A 21,262-nucleotide genomic window follows, 5' to 3' on the forward strand; every position below is an offset into this window, starting at 1 on the left:
GCCGTGAAAAAAATATCATTTCATTTTCACTTAATTGATTGTGAAAAACAGTCCATTGCAGAATGACTGTGTTTTAAAGGGAATCTAAGCTTATTTCCCTCCCAGGATATCAGCTTTGTGTGCATCTAAACAGGTCCAGGTTTCACACTGAGTATAAATAAATATAGTAATAATATTAATACTACTACTACTACTAATAATAATAATAATAATAATAATAATAATAATAATAATAATAATAATAATAATAATAATAATAATAATAATAATAATGACTATGTTGTCATTGTTAGGATAAAAAGTGTCATTTTGTGTTTGTTTGTTTTTTTGTTTGTTTGTTTTGGTCGGTGAGGTGCCACGGATTTTTTTTTCTAAACATAAAAATATCCCATTGCTCAAAAAAAAAGGTTTAAAAACACTGCTCTACTACTGCCACCATGTTTTTTTAAATCAATTTGATAATGAAATGTCCAAATTGATATATATATATATATATATATATATATATATATATATATATATATATATATATATATATATATATATATATATATATATATATATATGTATATGCTCAGTGTGATAAGAACAAGTCAGACGCAATATATATACAATATGAATACATTAATGGGTGGGGTTACGTATGTGGTTCCATGGTGTAATGGTTAGCACTCTGGACTCTGAATCCAGCGATCCGAGTTCAAATCTCGGTGGAACCTAAATTTTGCATTTTGGTTGACTTCTTGCTCAAGAATAATAGATTATAATGTGGAAGATTTTTGTGCAAGAATTAACTACTACGTCGCCATTCACCGTCATTCAACTCATACAAACTTTAAGAAACCTGGTCGATGCTACAGTATATATCGCGTGAAAATATTCACAGTGGCGGTCTTGATACGTCACTGCAAAATGGCGGCGTACATAGTTCAGCAGCTTCTGTGCTGTAAAGCTGGAAGAAACGTGATTAAAAACAGGAAAACGAATTATTTGGTTTTCTCGTGTATTATGAATAATTTCAAGTCCAGTGCTGTACACGAAACTAAAGGGAAAGGCATTTTACAGGTCAGTCATATTTATAACGATTTCAGTTTTCTTTTTCTTCAACATTAGACTGTGTCTTAGACCTGCTTGTACAGTTACCACGTTAGCACGGGCAAAAAACCTAGGATGCACTAGTTAAGGATGAGCATATTTTGATTACCGAAAAGCAGAACACGTGGCCCCGACAATGAAATACTCAAACGATACTCGAAGTTTACTCAAACGTACATTTTAATTTCAATATGTTTAAAGTACCCTTATGTATGAATAGACAATTATCAGAAACATATTCAGAGGTTAGTCAACATGTTTTATTAGGACTAAAATAGTATCTCTTTGACAAGTTTCAATGGCGCAACAATAACTTCAAAATCTCAATGAAATGAATTAATGTCTCTTCGGTATTAGAAAACATTGCCTAGTAGTACCTGAAACATTAGAGATCGATCAGCTTTTAATACTTGAAAATAATGTTTGTAAAAATGCTATTGCCATGTCTTAAGTCACTATCAAATGTCAATATTTATTTGACATTTTACTCTGACAGGACGCACAAATTGACGTTCCAGTTGGTAAGTAAACAAATAAGAAACAATATTTACTCTAAGTTGCTTTAAATTAAAACAATAGCTAATGTCCTTTTCTCCTGGCTTGTGTCACTGCAGACCGCCTGACAGTGTCGTACAGTAGAAGCAGTGGTCCTGGTGGTCAGCATGTCAATAAAGGTTGTTAAATCAATTTAATCTATTGCAAATAAAACATCAACTCTTATTACTCTTTAATGGTTCTTTTTCTGTGCTGAATGGCCTTTCAATCACAGTCAGTTCAAAAGCAGAAGTAAGGTTCCATGTTGACACAGCAGACTGGATCCCAGAAGATGTAAGGCAGAAAATCTTAGAAAAGGTTTGTTTTTGAAATAATAATGTATCTACATTGTATGATAATAACATGTTTGCTTTTATTTAGACTGTAATTGCTGGGGGGGGTTCGTCTTTTTTTTTTTTTTTTTTTTTTTTTTTCTTTTTTTTTGTTGCATAGAACAAAAACCGCATCAACAAGGTTGGGGAGCTGCTTGTGACCTCTGAGCTGAGCAGGAGTCAGCAAAGAAACCTTTCCAATTGTATACAGAAGATTTCTGACATCATCGCTGAGGCCAGTGAGAAGCCACATGAGCCATCAGTGGAAGACCTAGCTCTCAGGAAAACCAGGTATTCAACCAGCAGCAGAGCACTTCTAATTTCTGTCCACAGTGGTTATGCATGTTCACACTGTTTGTTTTGGATGTGAAATGTGTTGTGCAGATTGGAGAAGAGAAACAAGGAGCGACTCAATCAGAAGAAGATCAAGTCTGATATCAAGAGGAGTAGAAGGGTGGATTATGACTAAAATCTGGACCAACTGTGTTTATCTGCAATTGTCTATGTCCGTTAGAAGCGCCGAACAAGAAACATCAAACTCCGGGATTTTTGTTAAAAGAAGCTGAAAAAACGTTCAGGAAACAAGCATTCAGTGACCTTTATTAACAGTGCAGTCTGTCACTGAAAGATTGGATGTAGAATCCCAAGAAACCTTGGTACAGTGGACTAAATAATTCATTGATTTATTGTCATGTACTTTACTTTGCACTTTTTTTTATTTATGATTGCATTGACTGTAAATTTCTCCTGTGGGGAAAATAAATGATCAATCCATCTGTCTTAATGAAAACCAGTGAGCTGTTGTGGTTCCAGGCAGCAAGTAGATCTAGTATTACTGAATAACTATATGTACACAAATACAGAAATGTACAGAAAAGTAAGATTAGTCACATATAAATTAAGGAACTATCGCTGGGACTCAGTCCAAAATAAAAACACAAAAATAATTAGATGTAGAAATTCACCCAAAAGGAAAATCGTAAAACACAGAAACTTTTCTTCTATTATTAGCGATATATATATTACTATTTTCTGCATTTATTTCAATCAAGAACAAGTGAAAGTTGTCGCTAAAAAAAAAAAAAAAAAAAAGGTTAGCTATAAAAAAAAAAAAAAAAAACTTTAGCAGAGGATGGTTTCGATCCATCGACCTCTGGGTTATGGGCCCAGCACGCTTCCGCTGCGCCACTCTGCTACGTACGATCACCGTAATGGTTACATTTATATACGAAACAATGAGCTACTCCAACGAAGATGTCTGTTCATTTGAATTTCGTTGGCAGTTTAGTTTTTATTTGTTATGGAGTACATGTGTACATGGAGTACACAATGTTTTAAGGCCAGTGTGCATTTCCCTACCGCGTTCTTTATTGCCTGAAGCAGTACGTATAATCTAACATTTTAACCTAACAATATATTCGTAACAATATAGATATAGCACTAACCTCAAAACAATATTTACTTGGTTAAAACTTTGCAAATCGATTAAACCTTTACACGGGTAAAACTTGTGTTCAAGAAAAAAAAAACATCGACCACGAAGGGACTCGAACCCTCAATCTTCTGATCCGAAGTCAGACGCCTTATCCATTAGGCCACGCGGTCCCATAATATCTGCGGCCGCGTCTACCAATACATACTATATCCGCCAAAGAAACGCACTAGATTCTTCGTTCCTTTTATGGGTTTTTTCCGCATGAATCTTTAAAATCCGATTAAAGCGTTTAAAATAGGAGCCGCTGATAGTAATCAAGGCCCTCGTCATTGAATATTGATGCGCTGTGTGTGTGCGTTCGCGCACTCTGTGTGTGTGTGTGTGTGTGTGTGTGTGTGTGTGTGTGTGTGTGTGTGTGTGTGTGTGTGTCTTTAGGAACTATAAAGGCATTCTAATGGTAAAGGCATTTTTATTGATTGATAAATATCATACACATTCAAACAGGATATCATCAATTAAATAGGTTTATTTTGACAATTTGTTAGTAACATTCACATAGGCACCGAAAGAGTAAAAAAGAGCTATGCACACACAAATAAATATACAGGTTTCAGGTTACCCATCTTGAATTTGCAAAATAGAAGAGGCATCAAGCATCAACATCAAGTGCAATTGGTAAGAGTAACAGTACCCGTCCCAACACAACCTTCCAAATGTATGCCAACTCCTTCTCCATGACCATGATGTGGCCACAATTGTTTAAAAACTCCCCACACATTCTAGAAACATAAACTTACTGGAACAACATACTAACTCTCTCCTTTCCTTCTTAGCTTACCATCCATCACCAGCTTTTAAACAAATATTAGCCTCAGACACGAGTGTAGGGTCTCATGTTTTGGATGTGACACGTGAAAGCTTTGAAGCGGTTATGTCTGACATAATATGAAAACTACTTAAGGTTTAGATGCAGGGGGTTACCCAGAAGAAGAAAAAAAGACACATTATGTATTGTTAGTGAAATGGGAAAAGGTGTAGGTGTAGGCTTTATTGTTTGGTGGAAGTGCTTTGAGTACGACAAAGCCCTGCTTTAAGACTTTTCTGCTTATGAACCCTTTTTCCAAGCACTCAAATTAGAGCAAAAGTACTTATTTTCTTAAAGTTAAACTCTCCAAATAGTTTAAATGTAAGTTTTCCCTTTTCACTTCACCACTAAGCTTAGCAATTTATAAAATACCCTTCCACATGCTTGTCAACACAATGTTGAGAATTACTTCAAAACACACTTGCCTATCCACTAAGTAACCTACAATTAGTTACCAGCTAGCGTGCTTTGCTGCAGACTGCAAACAGGGAAAGACAGCCTGACAATGCCAGTAGCAAAAAATATGTGACTTCGATGTTTCACTAATTTCTTTGCAAAACAAAGCTTAAATGCTATAGTACGGTGGTTTCTGCTCCTATTTTTGGCACATACAGACATGTTTCCCCATTTCCACTCTGGTGCCAAGCCAGGCTGTCTGGCTGTAGGTTGTGACTTCAACATCCAGTGGTCGTTTTGTCCAACTGCGGTGAGGAACGTTCCCCAAATATATTCAGATAACGACATGAGGCACAGACCAAGGTAACGCACAGTTGACGGTGCAAATCTTCAACGCCATCCAGGCTAAGAGATTATTTAAATTCAAAACAGTGTTGATATTTATAGATTTATAGATATACCTGTCTATGTGATGGGAAACGACTTAGCACCTTTTGGGTAATCCTACAGAGAGTCACCACTGTGGCCAGTAAATGTCAGCTCCTGTCTGTCTAACTATAAATATACAGGTGTTAGTAGAGTCTGTTATATTAACCCAAAAGCAAAAGTTTGGATTTCCACAAATGTTTCATTTAATAAGTAATATCCTTTGTTTGTTTCTGAAAAGCATTGATCTTTAGTGCGTTAGTGAGGCTCTTAAGAGGCATATTGCTGCAACTGTGTTACTGTACTAAGTCTAATGTAGTAAGGCAGTGAGTCCATTACATTAGTAGTGGTGTAAAACAATTTAGGCAAGTAGGATGATGCAATACCAAGTAATTCCTGGTGAAGCTTGTTTAATGTGACTGAATAATCTTACTTCTGCACATGCAAACAAGACCTTTGCGTATTCAGGGTGTGAAATATGGATGAAAATTCTGGGCTCACTTTGTTTGTTTCTTTTTTTTTTGATAGCACCCTCTACAAGTATCTTTAGCCCCTGTTTTGAGGCCCCTGAATGCACCTCTTTCTTTTCACTGAAGCCTACAACTGTCTCCCATTACTGTTTACTAGATTTGCCAGACTTTCCAGACTTGCTAGCCTTAGCAGCTTTGGTCGCTTTGATGTCCATCTTGGTCTTCTGGATGCGGGAGAAGATCTCCTTAAAAAGAGCCTTGTACTCTGGAGTATTTTGACCCAGCCTTTTATCCACTGCCTCCACGTGCTTGCTAATGCTTTCGATGGCCTCGGGGGTGGAGGGCGATTGGGTGGGGGTCGGGGGAGGTGCCGGCGTGGGGCCCATGGCACAGTCTTTCATGGATGGGTCTCGGGAGACGGGCCTTGATGTCTGGACGCCGGCATGGCACAGGCTCTCCTCGTGGCGTCTGCACTTGCCCAGGAGCTCCTCATACTTCTCCAGCAAGGCGTGGTACTGCTCGTCCACCTCCCTGAGGATGGACATCCCTCTTTTCCTCACACTGTTGGCGTGGAGGGCATAGCTTCCTCTCCTGCGGCCGGAAGCATCACGAGCCACGATTGCATTGAGCGCCGTGTCGCTGCAGCTTTTCCTCACAGGGTTGGACTCGGGGAGCGCCTCCCCCCCGACGCCTCCTCCGCCTTCAGCTTCTTCCCTCACGCCCCCTGCCGTCTCTGCCGCCTCCACCTCCAGAAAGGTGTCAGTCTCTGGGGTGCTGTTGAGGACAGTCTGGGTAATAGTCACGCCGTCATCTTCGCCGCCTAACAGGAAAGTCCGAGCCCGCCGCAGCTGCTGCAGCTCCTGCAGCTCCACCTCCAACTCCCGCACCCTCCCATGGCAGCTCTCCGCATCCTGAGAAGAAGACAGCAGCACAGGGCCACATCAGGATATATAGCAGGTTCACAAGCCGGCTGTTTGCACATTGTTTTGTTGCAGGGTGTGAAGAATAGTTTGAGTGCATTTAAGTTTAAAGGTCCAGTGTGATTTTTATATTGGTAAGAACTGCCGTCTTAGCTACCATCTTACATATATGCCATATTTCTAAGGAAGCTGGTGTGGACAATCCAGCCGCCGCAAATTCGAAATAAGGGTGAACGTTCACTTCCTCAAATAAACCACCGAAGAAGACGGTGGACGAGGTATCCAGGTTTGGGTATGCGGGCCGCCGTAGCTCGTATGCAAGCACAGGAGGGGGAGGGTACAGCGTTCCTAAGGGGACTTAAATAAAAGAGCGCTGCAATCTCAAATGTAACCACTTGATGTCGCTGTTTCTTCTTCAAACCCTCCAAATATTACACATTTAAGGTAGCGTTCACATCAAATCTAATGCTGCACCAAAAATGCAACATTGAACTAAGCATTTTCAGTAGTCCACGCTTCTCTGGCAGCTAAAGCTTGGTGACTGCGGTCTGCAATCTCTGTGATTCAAAGTGAACATAGTGACACAATGATGCGATAGTAATCACTGTTCTACACTCTACCTGGACTCGTGTCTGTAGGCGTGAGTACTCTGCGAGGAGGAGGTTGCACTCCCTCTCCACACCCTCTCTGCGCCCCCTCTCAGTCCTCACAGCAGCGCGCAGGGCTGACACTGCCTCCCTCAGGTGCCGGTTCTCCTCCTCGCAGGGCTGAGGCTTCACATCAATTGTGAAACTCTCAGCCCTGCCTACCACAAATTCATCTTCATACCTGCAAACAAACAAAAAAAAAGATAATTCTATTATGACTCAGTCCTTTCAGCCCAGATTAAATATTTCTATATCCGTTTGGATTTAGTCAACACATCCAATTATGTGAAGAGCAAATAGGAAAGCATGTTATTTGTTATCCAAAAAGGAGGCCCATTCAAAGAGCAAGTCAGACAAATATTTTGCCCTTCATAATCAAAGCAGAACCATTTCATTTTACGACCATTTTAGTTGATTTCAAGTTGAGTTGTAGCAATAATTTTAAGCCAATTAATGGCACTATTTGTGAACAAATGTAAGTTGAGCCATGATGCACAAACAAACAAAGGCAAAAAGTGATGTTTTCTTCTTTTAAAAGCAAATTGCGGTGCATAGTTACAAGTCTTGTTATTCCTGTCTTTAGCTGCTGGAGATGCGCTGGCTAAAGGACCAGATACCTGGGTGCTGTACAGAGCTCTCTCAGACAAGGGAAGGAGTGAATGGTCTTGCGTCGTTCCCTCTTCTCCCTGCGGACTCTCAGCTGCTCCATAGAGCGAAGCTGCTCCAGCTGATCGGAGAGGGTCCCCACCTGTTTTTGCAAGGTGTCGATGTTGCCTGTTAACCTGGTCCAAACAGGAAGAAGGTTCAAAGTTTAGGCAGGAGGAATAAAAGGAGCTAGAGAAAGGAGTGGGCGGGGGGGGGACAAGCTGTGAGAAGACTCACATCTCGATCTTTTGCTGTGAGGACTTGCTGTTCATCACTAGACTGTGGTTGGTGCGTTCCAGCTCTCTGGCAGTGCCGTCCAGCTGTTCGTAGACTTTGGCGTGCTGCTCGTTCATGTCGCGCAAGACCTCCAGCTGCTTTGACAAGTACTGCAAGGACAGACACAGTTATGTCTTTTTGTAAAATAAACAAAACAGTCTAGGTCTAGTCTAGTCACCTTTTTTTGTTTAGTTTCAAGCCTCACTATGATCCAGGGATTCTAACAGCTGTTAATGAAATCACATTTTACTTGGGTGTAAATTTGATTAAAAGCCAGCGAGGAGCCGTGGGATGAATATCAACAGCTAATTTCAGGCTTAAAAAAAACATTCAATCTCACCTTAGCAAAGTTTGCAGTTTGTGCAGCAATATTATGAAACATCAATATTGACTCATTGATTTAAAAAGGTCCCATAGTTTTTATCTATTTTCAGACCTTTACTTTTTAATCCTCAACTCCAGTTGAGTATAAGTATATATAAGGAACAAGTGCAAGAAATATGATACATATATATATATATATATATATATATATATATATATATATATATATATATATATATATATATATATATATATATATATATATACACATATATATATACACATACATACATACACACACATACATATGAATACACAGTATATAAGAAGCATGCATATATGTCAAGAAAACAGCCTCCTTATAGAAACGCTTTCTTCTAGCTAGCTGCTTAAACTGATTTTTGGGGTTTTTGTTTTTTCTTAACCATTCCACATTTTTGGCAGTGTAGAGAGAAAAAGCAGGCCAGGAGGAAGGCTTAGAGGGCAGAACCAACACCCAGCTGCGAGTCTGGGAAAAGTGCTCTGCCCTTACTCTGTGTCTCCCTGCATCTCAGAGCCTGCCAGAACAGGGACTTGTATTACCTCGATTTCTTGCACTTGTTCCTCATTAGTGATGTACATCTGCTGCAGGGAGTCCTCCAGCTCCTTGTTTCTCTCCAGCAGAGTCTTTCCCAGCTCTGCAGCCAGGTGGAGGTCTAGGAAGAAAGCAGAAATGAGACAAACAAATGATCAAAGCGTCCTTCACTTCGTATCTGTGTGGAACTCGAACTATAGAGGAAGCAGAGCACGAAGACGGGAGAGAAGGAATTCATCTCCTCTGCTCTTTGCTGAGAGAATATGAAGGTCAGGGGCTAGCACCGCTTCACCGAGACAAGGATGAAAAGAGGTTGAATATGAGATGCAGTCTGATTGAAGAAGGCACATTAATACTTCTAATCTACTTTGTATAATAAAATAAAAGATTTACTGACAACACCACTGCCCTCAGACTGGAACACAATCACACCTCCTGAGCAATTTAAGACCCTGTCATCATTCCTGGTTTTAACGCTCTCTGACTCAGCAGCACTGATGGCTCACATCATTGTGAAGTCTGAGTCAGCAAGAGGCAGAGCCCTGAAGTGAGCACAGAGTCCTGGATCCATCTCAAGTACAGGAAAGTGATCGCAAGGACAAGGCCAAAGTCTGACACACACCAAAACAACATCAGTGAGTCGTTGCAGCACAGCACAGCGTGAATCATCAGAAAGTTTCTAATGCAGAGATGTAGATATTAAAGCAGTGTCCAGCCTCCTGTGGATTAATTTGTTCAATTAAATTTGTTTCAATTCCAGTCTTTGCAGAACAAATGAACAACTTTAATTAAACAAGATCCAAAAAGGGGATTTTAAGTGACCCTGACCATGGTGAACATGTGGTTCTTGGCACCAGGTATGCTGGTATTCACAGACTGCTGATCTACTGGGATTTTGCGCTGGCACAGCCCTCTCTAAGGCTGACTAAAAAAAAATATCCAGTGAGCGGCAGTTGTGTGGAGGAAAATTCCTTGCTAATGTCAGGTCAGAACAGACTTGGCAGACAGAGCAACAGTAACTCAAATAAACACTGGTTACCAGCAAAGGATGCAGAACATCATCTCTGTAGGCACAACACCTTCAGCTTTTCAGCAGATTGACCACAATGAGTGCTACTTCCGTCAGCTAAGAACAGCAAAGTGACTACAGCGAGCCGCAATTTGACAACAAAAGACTGCAGGACATCATCTGATCTGATGAGTCACAACTTTTGCTGCAACGTTCAGATGGTTCAGCCAGAACCACACACATTGGAACAACATAAAAACCTGATACGGCCTTGTTTCCCTGCCAGCCGTTCAGCCTGCTGCTGCAGTGCTACAATATTTCCTTAAAAAAAATACTTTGCACACTTTAATACCAACGCCACAGCTTACCTGTATTGTTGCCGACCATGACCATCCCTTGGTGACAAAAGTTAACCCGCTCCCGACTGGTTCTTCCAGAAAACGGGCCATGCTCAAATAATCTGAAACTGGTTTCTTGAGCATGACAATGAGTTTATTATAGCCAAACTCAACAGATCTCAGTACGCAATTTAACCTTTGAGATGTTGCGAAACCAAAGATTGGTTTCATGGATGTTGTGCAGCCGGCCAATCAGCGAGAAGCTATCGTGCTACTATGGATGCAATTCTCTGAGGAATATTGCCAGGACCTTGTTAAAACTGAGACCATTCTGACAGCAAATGTGAGGCCCCGCAAGGTGTAGCAGATAAAGTGGATGAGCCTAAGGAATCCTGGGTAAGTGTATTTGAATAGTAAAAGGAACCAAACTACCAGCTTGCTCTAAGGAACTTCAATGAGGTTGAAAATCCAGTTTAAAGAAGCAAACATACACAAAGTCAGCAGGTACCTAATTATTATAAAAACGTCTTCCCTACTGAGAAGAAGCGACCATGCAACTGTGTGTGAGACTAATGTTGCATTCAATACCAGCAGCAAAAAAAGTAAATTGATTTGCTGCAGTTAAATTGGCTAAATGCACTGATCTTTCCAATGCTGTGTTGAGCACCTTGCTTGTTGCACTGCCTAGTGGCCATAGATATATACCAAAAGACCCAGATAGCCACTCACACACTTTGATAGCACTAGCATTCAGATATTTCTTTGGCTGCCAGAAAGGAAGCATAAGGTCTTCACAGCCAAGATCCTAACAAACAGAAGAACAGAAGTGAAAAATAGGAGAGGAGTTGAACTATCCAACTGAATGCAACCAAAAAAACACCCTCAGTAAGTCAGTGCAACCACAGATTACTGTTTACTCTGGACAGACATGAAGCCTGACCAACACAGGACGGAACCACTCAAGCCGGAACTCTCCCACAATCTCATTATAGATGACAGGCACATTTCCTGCATGCACCAGTGAGCCAGCTGCACGGCTGTAAACGGCGGTGAGGCTTTCAAACTCAAAACAACTATAAACTAAAATCCAGCCGTAAAAAGGCAGAACCAATTAATTATTAAGACACTTGGAAACATCTTTGCAAGCAAATCATTGCCAGGTTGCATGTGCCGATCTCTTCCACAGGCTTCGTGGTGGTTTTAGGTGCATGTGCACCCATGAGACTTGGTGGAATGTGGAAAACAGGATCTCTTTTCTTCCTTCTTTCCAAAATGGTGCACCCCAGTGATTGAATTAGAATTCTAGAAACGTTCATCTTTTCTCTTCAGATTGCTTTTCTATTCATACACTAATATGTCCACCCTCGAACTTGGCAAAAGGCTGCATTAAAAATAATATCACTTGAGGTGTAAAAGAAGCATTTGAACAGTCAGCAGCTCTCCAATGAGATGCCTCTGGAATATTTTTCAACAAGGAAGCAAACAAGCAGAAGCTCCTGCTTACACAGAAAAGACTCGGAAAAGACACGTTGACATTATTTGTCTGTACGCTCCCTGTTTTTTTTCTCTCTCTCTCTCTCTCTCTCTCTCTCTCTCTCTACTTTAACAGTTGAACGCGAGCAGCAACTTCATCCACGTTGCTGACATTCCACAGGAAGAATCCTCTCCAAGCCATCTGCAGAATGCACTCGTAGTCAAAGGCTCCAGCTGAAATGAGTTCTCACATTGGGAGAGAAGATTTCTAACTGTTAATCAAAAACAGAAAAGTCAGTTTCCTTGTCTTAGCTCAGGGTCAAGGCCGCAACCAAAGAGCAGTCAAGGGCAAACTCTATTTGATAAGAAAAGTCATTTCGGCACTGTCATTCTTATGTTATTTTACTTTTTTAATGAGTAATGAGCTTAGTATTCTAGCTGTACAGTGCAGTTTTCTATCAGATGTAATAATGGAGTGGTTAAAATGTCATCAATAAGCTAAACAATAAAAATGTACAGCAGCTGAATTTTCATTATTATTACAATGACTGAAGAACACTGCAGTCTCATGCACATTACAAAAAACAAATATCATCCTTTTCAAGTGAAATACACTTTCGTTCACATTTTTCCACGCCTACTGGGTGGAATAGAACTTACTGCCAGAAATGTCTGCATGGCTGCAAGAGATTGTAATACAACAAGGACTGTGTCTCTCTCAGAAGGCTTCGTGGCATCTTAAAGTGTAAGAGCGGGTCGATAGATGAGCTCCGACAGGTCAGGGCTGCGCTGCTCTGGGAAGTCTGACATGTCTTCCATTCCATCAACCACAGCGCTCTCTGCACTGATGGACGGAAGGAGAAAGACACACTTCGTTTGCACATAAGGCCATGTTGAGTTTTAGCAGTATTTGTGTTTGTTTTTACTGCTGCTGTCACTCTTTAATCAATACAATTTGAAGTACACTCAACAGTATACCTCAAATGGAATTAAATTTTCCATGGCTGGTTATGTGCATTTGCAAGTTCTAGGTACAAAAGGTAGTGATTGAAAGATGGATGGAGACAGGAAATGAAGTGAGTGGCAAGGAAAGCTGCCAGGTGTCCTTTGCCAATGATGGATATTTCTAAAACACATTGAAGGAGCCATGCGTTTTGCATGCAAGTGATTTTGAAAATGGATCTTTAAAAAATTACATTGCTACAGCCAGAAAATTGACTTCCACAGTCTTACATTTTTGGTCTTAACTACAAAGTAAAATCAAAGGGCTGACCATTTTCACGTCTTCCTGAAACCTGGACATTAAAAGCCAATCCCACTAATTGGCTGACACCAGAGCCCACAGGCATTACATAAATGAGATGAAAAGCATTTTGTGCCAGTAGAAAATATATTTGGAAACCTTTTACAGGTTTACTGAATGATGAGTTGGTGTTAAAAGCATCTTCCAGTCTGCCAGACGATTTAAATCTATTGAATTATTAAGGTGGTACGATTAGATCAATTGAATTCAAGACTGTGATTTGATACATTTTCATGCTGCAACAAAGCCGCCTTGACAAAATGACTGGTTCCTTATGACAATCAATAAAATTATAAATCTATTAAGAAATGTGATTGTGCCGGCAATTGAATTGAAAAAAGAAAAGAAACACATATTTTTATGTATTTAGTCCAATGTTTCCATTTTATCATTTAATTTATATCGAACAGGTTCACTTGTTAGGAGGTGGCTGTATAACACCCCCACATAACTACAAAAGGCCAGAATGTGGATCTGCTCACAGTTTCTCAATTTTACCCTGACATCAAAACTGCTATCAAACAGAGATCAAGACAGACCTCGATGGACATCACAAATAGAGGGCTAAGATTGCTGGCATTTCTTTCCAGTGTGTGCTGTTAAATCATACACACTGGGCCTTTAATTTCTCAGCGTCAAGCACCATATTTCTACTTGAGGTGCCTCATGTTGTTGATATTATAAAGCTCTTGAATCCCTCTCAAAAATTGTAATGGAAAAGGACAAATGTTTAAATAGATCGATAGATAGATTTTTATTGTCATTGTAACCTGCACAACGAGATTAATAGTGCTAAAAAAAAAAAAAAAAAAACGTCAAAAAAAGAATCAATTAAAACTGCAACAATAAATACATAAGCGACCCATCACGTGGTTCTCAGAGAGGCATTTGTGGATCTCACAGCGGTTTGGGAAAAAAACTGTTTTCCAGTCTGTGTCTGTTTGTCCTCGCTTTTATGGCCCTGCACTGTCTTACCTGGAGCTTCGTGTAACACATGCACGCTGCGTAGTTGTTGAAACTGTCAAAAGCTCACACGCTCAGTTAACAATGACGTCAGGAATTCACACATCCGAAAGGCTGCATCAGGAAATTATTCTGTTTGTTTGTTTTTAAAAGTTATTAATCGCATGTGAAGCGATTGACGGATCGAGTTGGGGGAAGAAAAAAACAAACATTTCCTTATCATGTCTATTTATCTATCACACAGGCTGGGTCTCTTACAGCACAGACTGTGCGCTATAATGTAGCTCTGATGCCGACTGGCTCCAGCCACACACACAGGCCCCTGATTGGCAGCCTTTCAATGCATTGTTGTCTCTGTGGTCTACTCCTTACGATCAAAACCAAGATTTAATGAAAACTTTAAAAACAACAACAACAACAACAACAAAAAAAAAAAGCTCGCATTTGGGGGTGAAACTTGTGCCTTTACGTGTCGCCTTAGTGAACCAGCTGCGGTCAGGGATGCTGCGGGCTGCTGACAGCAGGATGCGGGACTCCTTTCTTACCCTGCTCCAGGTCTTGCTGGTCGTACCACGGTTCCTCCTCTTCGGTCACGAATTCCTCCATTGTGCCGGGGCTGAGCATGGGACTGACCGATCCGCGCTGGAGAAACAAGCCCCTCCGTGTGTGTGTGCGTCTGTGTGTGTGCGTCTGTGTGTGAGTATGGACTGGAACAATGGAGCTCCGAGAGGCAGCGGCGGCGGCGGCTCCTTCAAGGCGAAGCTGCTAGTGCGCCGGCCGGGTGGGGAGTGCTGCTGCTGAGCGTCGGGGCCTCCTCGACGTGTTTCCTCCTCTCCCTCATCCGGTCACTCCCACCTTTCATTCCCAGCACCGCCTGGTCTGAGGCGCCGCAGATGCTCGGGCTCCTACAGACGTGGCAGCGGTGTTGCAACAGCAGCACTTCCTTCTCTCCTCCTCCTCCTCCCCCTGTTATCAGCTGCGCCCACGCGGTGCCTTCACGTGCCGCTCGTCAGATGCACGACCGCGCTTTTCTTCCCACAACCCCTACGCCGAGGACCGGGGCCAAGCCAAGCATGCCCTCTTCGTCAGTGGTCTATACGTTAAAATGCGTTACACGACGTCATCAGCTTCAGCTCTCGTTTTTTCATTTCACGCTCATCTATTTAAATAAGTTAGTTGGTTTTTTTTTTTCCTGCAATGGAGAATCTAAATTCCGATGGCAGTAAATGCGCCATTTACTTAAAGAAGAGCGACGCAAACTCAAGTTTCAAGGAACCTGCTGGCTGCATGGAATTAAATAAATGAATGGCCCATTGTGTACTTCTGTGAGAGTGGGTCTGAAAGAGAGATATAATGCAATACATCTACAACCAACAAGACTTAATGTCTAACACATGATCTGCTCAGAGTTTCATGGCTTGGTGGCATTTCCCAAACTCAATTTACAAAGATAAAATACTTACAATGCTGTTGTAGTCACCTGTGTTCTGGTTCTACATCCCTCACTATGGGCCTTAAACATTAGTACAATATACATTTATTTTAATGATTATTATTTATTTATTTATTTATTTTTTTTCAAATGTACCACATGACTGCCTGACTGGAACTTGAACAGTTCAATAATCAATGGTCAGTCACGTCATGTTCTTTAGTGGTTGTGCAAAAATGGCAGAAAAAAAAAGACTAAACAAGCGAAAGAAAAAAAAAACATAATAAGTAAAGGGACTGATAAAATATTAATTTTGTCTGTATAGAACTATGTAATTATGAGAGGTTATGCTGTCTGGGGTAAACAAAAGTAACTTACAACACTGTTTCATAAACTCTTTGAAGGTCCCCTATGTGATTTCAAAACGTGTCAGGTATATCAGTAATCAAGGGACTCCATTAAGGAATATTGTTAACATCAGTCTGCAACTTGATGGTTTTTGTTTTACTGCCTTACTGATTCCAGCTCAAATGTGACAAAAAAAAAAACAGACTTTTAGAATTCATATTGTGCTTTTTGTACCAGCTGTGTACCACCTTGTCTTAAAATAACAATTGTGATGCATATTTTAAAGCTAGCAAGGCTGCACCATTTATTAGAGTATCTAGCTAGCTAGCCGGCATCACGTTTTTGCATCAACGTCCTAATTTAACAATAACAAACATGCCAAAGAAATGATCGCATAATCACGACTATCAAATGTCAACTTAACATTTTGTTAAGACACTAAAAAAAACTATATGAACAAAGTTACTCCACTGCGGCTGTTTTTTAAATGAAAGACATCTGCACTTTTTTTTTTTTTTTTTTTTTTTTGATACGTGGCAGTATGTGACTTCTGCAAAATGTTTCAGCTCCTATACAGAGGTGAAAGAGGCTGTTTACAATGTACGTCGCTAGATGGCCCTATTGAGCTCTAACATGCTGCATCTGATGTTGTGAATACCATAATATATCTTCTCACATCTGTGAGTATTTGAACGTGTTTTGAAATCAGCAGATATAATTTCAAACCAAGCCGTACGAGGACAAGTTCTGTTTCATAAATTAGGATATGTAAAGGATGGTTCTATGTAAATAACATACCTGCTTCTTTGTTACACGGTTGACAAAAAAAAAATAATCTAATTTTCAATTGATAAAGCCAATTGAATATAACTGGCATGCAACATATATAAACAATAAGCTGGGGTTTAAAGTCCTATTCTGTTAAAACAAGTTCTCATTGGGAAATCTTTGAACACCAAAATGGCCACATAAATATTTTTGTAAGTGGGCTGAATAACTTTGCAAAGATTGTTGTGAAATGGTTGACTCGAGAAGTCCAGGCCCCACCCTGGCCCCCCATCTGGATTGGAATGAAACATTTTTAGAACTCAGAATCACCATGAACAGAGTTTCGGTCTTATTGGAAGCACATTTTTTGATAGCGGGGTTTTGTCTAGTCAATTTGCATGCGTCACCACAGATTTAAAAGTCTTTATTTCCCCTTAAATGAGTGCCGAAAGCTAATCTCATTTACAAAACACACACACACACACACACACACACACACACACACACACACACACAAGCTTTTGTTTAGTGCCCAATTGCATATTCAGCCCAAATATACATAGCACAATGGTCTGAATTACGAGGCAGATGGCTTATTGTTCATAAATTTCCTCATTACAATTAATCCGTTCAAATAGCACAGCAGTCAAGTTCTGATGCAACCCTCTCACGTCAGACTAAGAAAAACTGAGGACTAGTTATCGTTCTAATCAAATAAGCAGAAAATTCAACAACAAGAATTAAGATGGAACTGAAGCAAATACCAAATTCAGTTTGATCATTCTGAATTAATTATTTTAGGAATGTTTCCACTCTCCCCCTTGAACAAGGCAGTTCTTCCAGACCAAAGAGATAAAGCACTGCAGCTGTCATGCAGCCATAAATCAAACTTCTCCTCAAGGTTCAGATGCCGTCCTTCCAACAAACTGAAGGTTGTGAAGGGTCGTTTGGCTTCTGTTTAAATTTCAAATCCCACTTTAGGAGCAAAGCATGTAAGGGTGGATAGCCAAAGACATTTATTGTGATTTGTTGAAAAAACGATTTTTCAAATCGGTTCACAATCGGTTCACAAAACTGTGATTTGTTGAGCTCAATTTTGAGCCCAACATAATGCAAGTTTGTCCTCTGTGAATTCTGGTCTGTAAGATGGATCATTCTCAAAGCTGATTGTAAATAGTAAAAATCAATAAATAAAAATCAATAAATAAATAAAACTGAAAGAGTGAGGCCAGCCCAAATGGAACTGGTGAAAGGACAAGCCATTAGTCGGATGACTCAGGTTTTTTTGGCTGTAATTTCAGCCAAGTTGCAACATTTCATAAGTGTCCACTAGTGCAAGAGGCAACATTTGACAATCATCACTGTGATGCACTATTTTTGTTATCATTTTTCAACTCTTCTTGTCAAAACCAGTCAGTGGTGAAGCAAAAACTGAAATAGTGAAACAGAACAAGCAAACTGACATGGAAAGTTGCAGTGTAGTCCCTCGCTGTTACTATAAAATTAAAAGTACGATCAAAAGGATCCAGTTGATTTCATCATCTTGCTCTTTGGTTTTGAAGCACCCACAAAAAGCTCTCTGGATGTATGCGTGAGAGAGGAAATATTAACAACCCGGCTGCATTGCAAGGCCACTTAACAATAATTGGTGCAGTGGGTAATAGGCCACTGTGGATGGGTGGGCTTGGCCTGCGAAGTTCAAAATATCCTCTATTGGATGTCGACACCCACACTACTGACCGTCATCAAAGCGTACACCGGTTGGGCTGCTTTATTTCACACAAAACAAAAAGGTGTTCATTGTTCTCTCACTTCTTGCCACAGCCTGTGCGTGATCCTCACCTCCTCCGTAAGCACAGGAGGGACTCGCAAGGGAGAAATCACCCTGCGAGAGACTCATCAGCAAGGCCATTGTGCAACTTCACACGTGGGCTCGGAAAGGAGGTTCTAAACCCGAGAACTTACGGCCAAAATGTGTGGACTTGCTGCCAAGAAATATGGGAGTCAGCTGGCAGGACACCAGAAGAATGCACATGTGCACACACATGCACGTATGCACATACACACCACCCCCTTTTTTGCTCCTTTTGGAAGGAGCTGTGTCTCCCCGGTGACTGAAGACAACAAAGGAGGCCCTGGTACAGCTGGTCTTCAGCAAGCAAGAGAAGGGAAAAAAGAGTGAAAGGGCGTTTCGAAGTACAACCAGAAAAGAGATCTGGGGAGGGGGCATCTGGGGGGAGGAGCGGACAGGGTAATGGACCCGTCGTGGGGAGGAGAGAATGTGGGAGAGAAAGACGGAGCTGACAGTCACAACTGGAGAAAGTGAAGAACACAAGTGGGAAGCAGTTGCAACCAGACGGCCTGCGATCTGCTGAAAGAGTCAAATTACATCCAAACTCTCAGTGCCTGTCCCCCTGGCCGAACTGCCGGGCCGCTAACTAGATGAAGCAGAGCTTGAGAGACCACCGGGCACCACAAAAAGACTTGCGACGAGAAAACAGAGGAGAAGGGGAGGGGAGAGGAGGAGGAGGAGAGAGAAGAGGGGGAGGGTGCGAGTGAGAAGAGGCAGCAGAGGCCTGTGGGACATCGTGGGGACGACTTCTTGTGCAGCTGAGTGTGTTTCCTCCGCCACAGACAAGTTCAGGAGTGGAGACTGCAAGCTTTGAATGTTCAGCCTCTGTTGCAAAGGTAAGACCTTTAAAGACTTAACATGTGTTCGCTTCACTGAAAGCTTTGGTTGTTGCATCTTTAAGTAAACAGCCAAATGAGGGCACTGAAGAAAATGAGTTTGTTAAAATAGATTTATTATTGTAGCATTCCCCCCCCCCTCCCCACAGAATCAGGAATATTCATTTAAACATACAATAGAAGGTCATTTTTCCTCATTTTCTTTCTCACACAAGCAAAACTTAAATGTTTTTGCATAAAACCAACTGATGATAAAAAAAAAAAAAAGAAAACAGTGTTCTCACATAGTCATAATCCTCCTCTGTACACTTTAAAATAATCTGTAATTCTTAGAAAAATGTCCACACACTGGAAAAATCCAGCACAAAGAAAAGTATAACAAGGATGTCATTGTCATTTATTAGACTGAGGTTTTGGGAACATGATAACAGGGGACGCAGAAAGAGGACAAAGCGGAGAGAGACTGCGTAGGCAGGAGGTGCCGGAAGCAAAGGTCAGACATTCTGAGGAGGCACTGGCAGGTGATTGAGATTCCTGATGTCAGTGGCGGAGGCTTTCCCAGGAACAAAACGAGATTGGAACGCACCCCTAAGCCAAATGTGTCTTCGAATACAAGATGTGTCTCCAGTCTGGTTCTTAATCGCGAGGAAATGTTCTTCTTCCTGTGAGTGCCATCTCACGTCTCTCACCAAAATGCCAACCACAAACAAATCGCTCCCGTCAGCGTGATGCAGCTATAGTGGCACAGAAAGACTCACACTTCCTGAGCAAATGTGGCACAACAACTGCGATATCTGTTCAGACTCAGTTTGTAGTTTCCTCCTGAAACTGACATGAAATATTTGACTTGAGAAAACAAAACTTCTGCGCTCTTTGTTACAATGTAAAAAAAAAAAAAAAGAAGCTGATTCAATTTCCAAGTGAACTGGATCTCTTTGCCATGTTCCCTCCCTGTTGTATACACTGTCCAGTATCAGGCCATGCACTCTCTCCCACAGGCAGCTGCTCCAAGTATGATGACAGGCCTCGCTCTTGAAATGCCATGCCTGAAATAGTCGGCTGCGTTTATAATTAAACTGCACATGCAGGACAGTGACTCCGGTCTTTGTAAACAGAATTGTAGCCAGGCTGCAGACTAAAAACACACAGTCACAACCCCGCAGCCGCGCATGGTGTGTCCAGGAGTCAGACCAGGAGCACAGGAAGATCATCAGTGAGCTAATTAATGGCGTTGACGGGAAATAAGTGAGTAAGTCAGAGAACCACACGCAGTATTTAAGCAGTATGTGCATCCAGTAGGCCTGAGCGGTAATTGCAGGGTGGAAGTACGAGTGAATGGGTGGAGCTGGGGATGGAAATAACTTCTTTTTACTTTCAGAGACTTGTTCCTTTTATTTTCCCAGGTGCGGTAACATCAGCTCTGCGGAGATCTCGAAGCCCATACTAAGAGCAAGCGACGTCGGAAGAACTATTCTGTTGGACTTGTACCAACAACCAGCATGGAGGTAAAAGACGAATTGATGGATATCGTTGAGAAGGTGTGGCACAAACTACAGTCACTGCCGGACGCCAACCCCCTGGAACTGGGGGCCTTCTCTGTGATCATCCTGTTCTTTGGTAAGTAGGAGTACCGACACCACTTACTCGTACCAACGCTTGACCTCCAGACTATTTGCACAATTAATAATGCTGTCCATTGAAAGCAGGTTCATTTGTCTGATTGATTTTCTGCAAAGTTTAAGTCCTCTGGTTGTGTTTTTGTTCACCATGACAAAGTTAAGTTAAAAAAAAATAGCAAATCCTCATAAAACTGCTGACAAATTGGTAGATTTATTCTTGATTGTGAGTTGGTGCAGATTTAGCTGACCACCATTTTTTTTCCACTGGGGAGCTGGACTGGTCAGATTTGAAACCGTTTGTTTCTACACCCTTGCTATATTAGTGAATCAATTCAAAACATTGTGGTATAGCACCCAAACACTTATCATCAAATAAACACAT

At 41.1% G+C, this 21,262-nt stretch overlaps 2 protein-coding genes and 2 non-coding genes across 7 annotated transcripts; 2 read left to right on the forward strand and 2 right to left on the reverse strand.

The window, feature by feature from the left end:
- Positions 1–647: 647 nt before the first annotated feature.
- trnaq-cug (transfer RNA glutamine (anticodon CUG)) lies at positions 648–719 on the forward strand. Its single transcript has one exon. It is a non-coding gene; the product is annotated as a tRNA-Gln (tRNA).
- On the forward strand, positions 666–2,751 carry mrpl58 (mitochondrial ribosomal protein L58). 3 transcript variants are annotated; one of them, XM_076033773.1, is made up of 6 exons: positions 666–1,065; positions 1,592–1,616; positions 1,710–1,769; positions 1,865–1,923; positions 2,083–2,252; positions 2,346–2,751. In XM_076033773.1, the coding sequence occupies exons 1-6, from the start codon at positions 913–915 to the stop codon at positions 2,428–2,430; spliced, it is 552 nt and encodes a 183-aa protein (XP_075889888.1). In that variant the 5' UTR covers positions 666–912; the 3' UTR covers positions 2,431–2,751. The 3 variants fall into 3 exon arrangements, with proteins under 3 accessions (XP_075889888.1, XP_075889886.1, XP_075889887.1); XM_076033771.1 differs by having other exon boundaries at positions 682–1,065; positions 1,865–1,947; XM_076033772.1 differs by lacking the exon at positions 1,592–1,616 and having other exon boundaries at positions 682–1,090; positions 1,865–1,947.
- Positions 2,752–3,493: 742 nt separating this feature from the next.
- Positions 3,494–3,566, reverse strand: trnar-ucg (transfer RNA arginine (anticodon UCG)). The gene has a single exon. It is a non-coding gene; the product is annotated as a tRNA-Arg (tRNA).
- Positions 3,567–3,902: 336 nt separating this feature from the next.
- LOC142893312 (cerebellar degeneration-related protein 2-like) lies at positions 3,903–14,967 on the reverse strand. Of its 2 annotated transcripts, XM_076033775.1 has the most exons (7): positions 12,420–13,364; positions 11,932–11,993; positions 8,948–9,060; positions 8,003–8,151; positions 7,738–7,902; positions 7,094–7,301; positions 3,903–6,464 (listed from the first exon to the last, which is right to left on the reverse strand). In XM_076033775.1, exons 3-7 carry the CDS (start codon positions 8,984–8,986, stop codon positions 5,697–5,699), a joined length of 1,329 nt encoding a protein of 442 aa, XP_075889890.1. In that variant the 5' UTR covers positions 8,987–9,060; positions 11,932–11,993; positions 12,420–13,364; the 3' UTR covers positions 3,903–5,696. The 2 variants fall into 2 exon arrangements, with proteins under 2 accessions (XP_075889890.1, XP_075889889.1); XM_076033774.1 differs by lacking the exons at positions 11,932–11,993; positions 12,420–13,364 and adding an exon at positions 14,571–14,967.
- Between the last annotated feature and the right edge of the window lie 6,295 nt (positions 14,968–21,262).

This window comes from Nelusetta ayraudi, unplaced genomic scaffold (genome assembly GCF_046127955.1).
Source record: "Nelusetta ayraudi isolate G7.1 ecotype Tasmania unplaced genomic scaffold, CSIRO-AGI_Nayr_v1 ptg000042l, whole genome shotgun sequence".
Taxonomy (NCBI): Eukaryota; Metazoa; Chordata; class Actinopteri; order Tetraodontiformes; family Monacanthidae; genus Nelusetta; species Nelusetta ayraudi.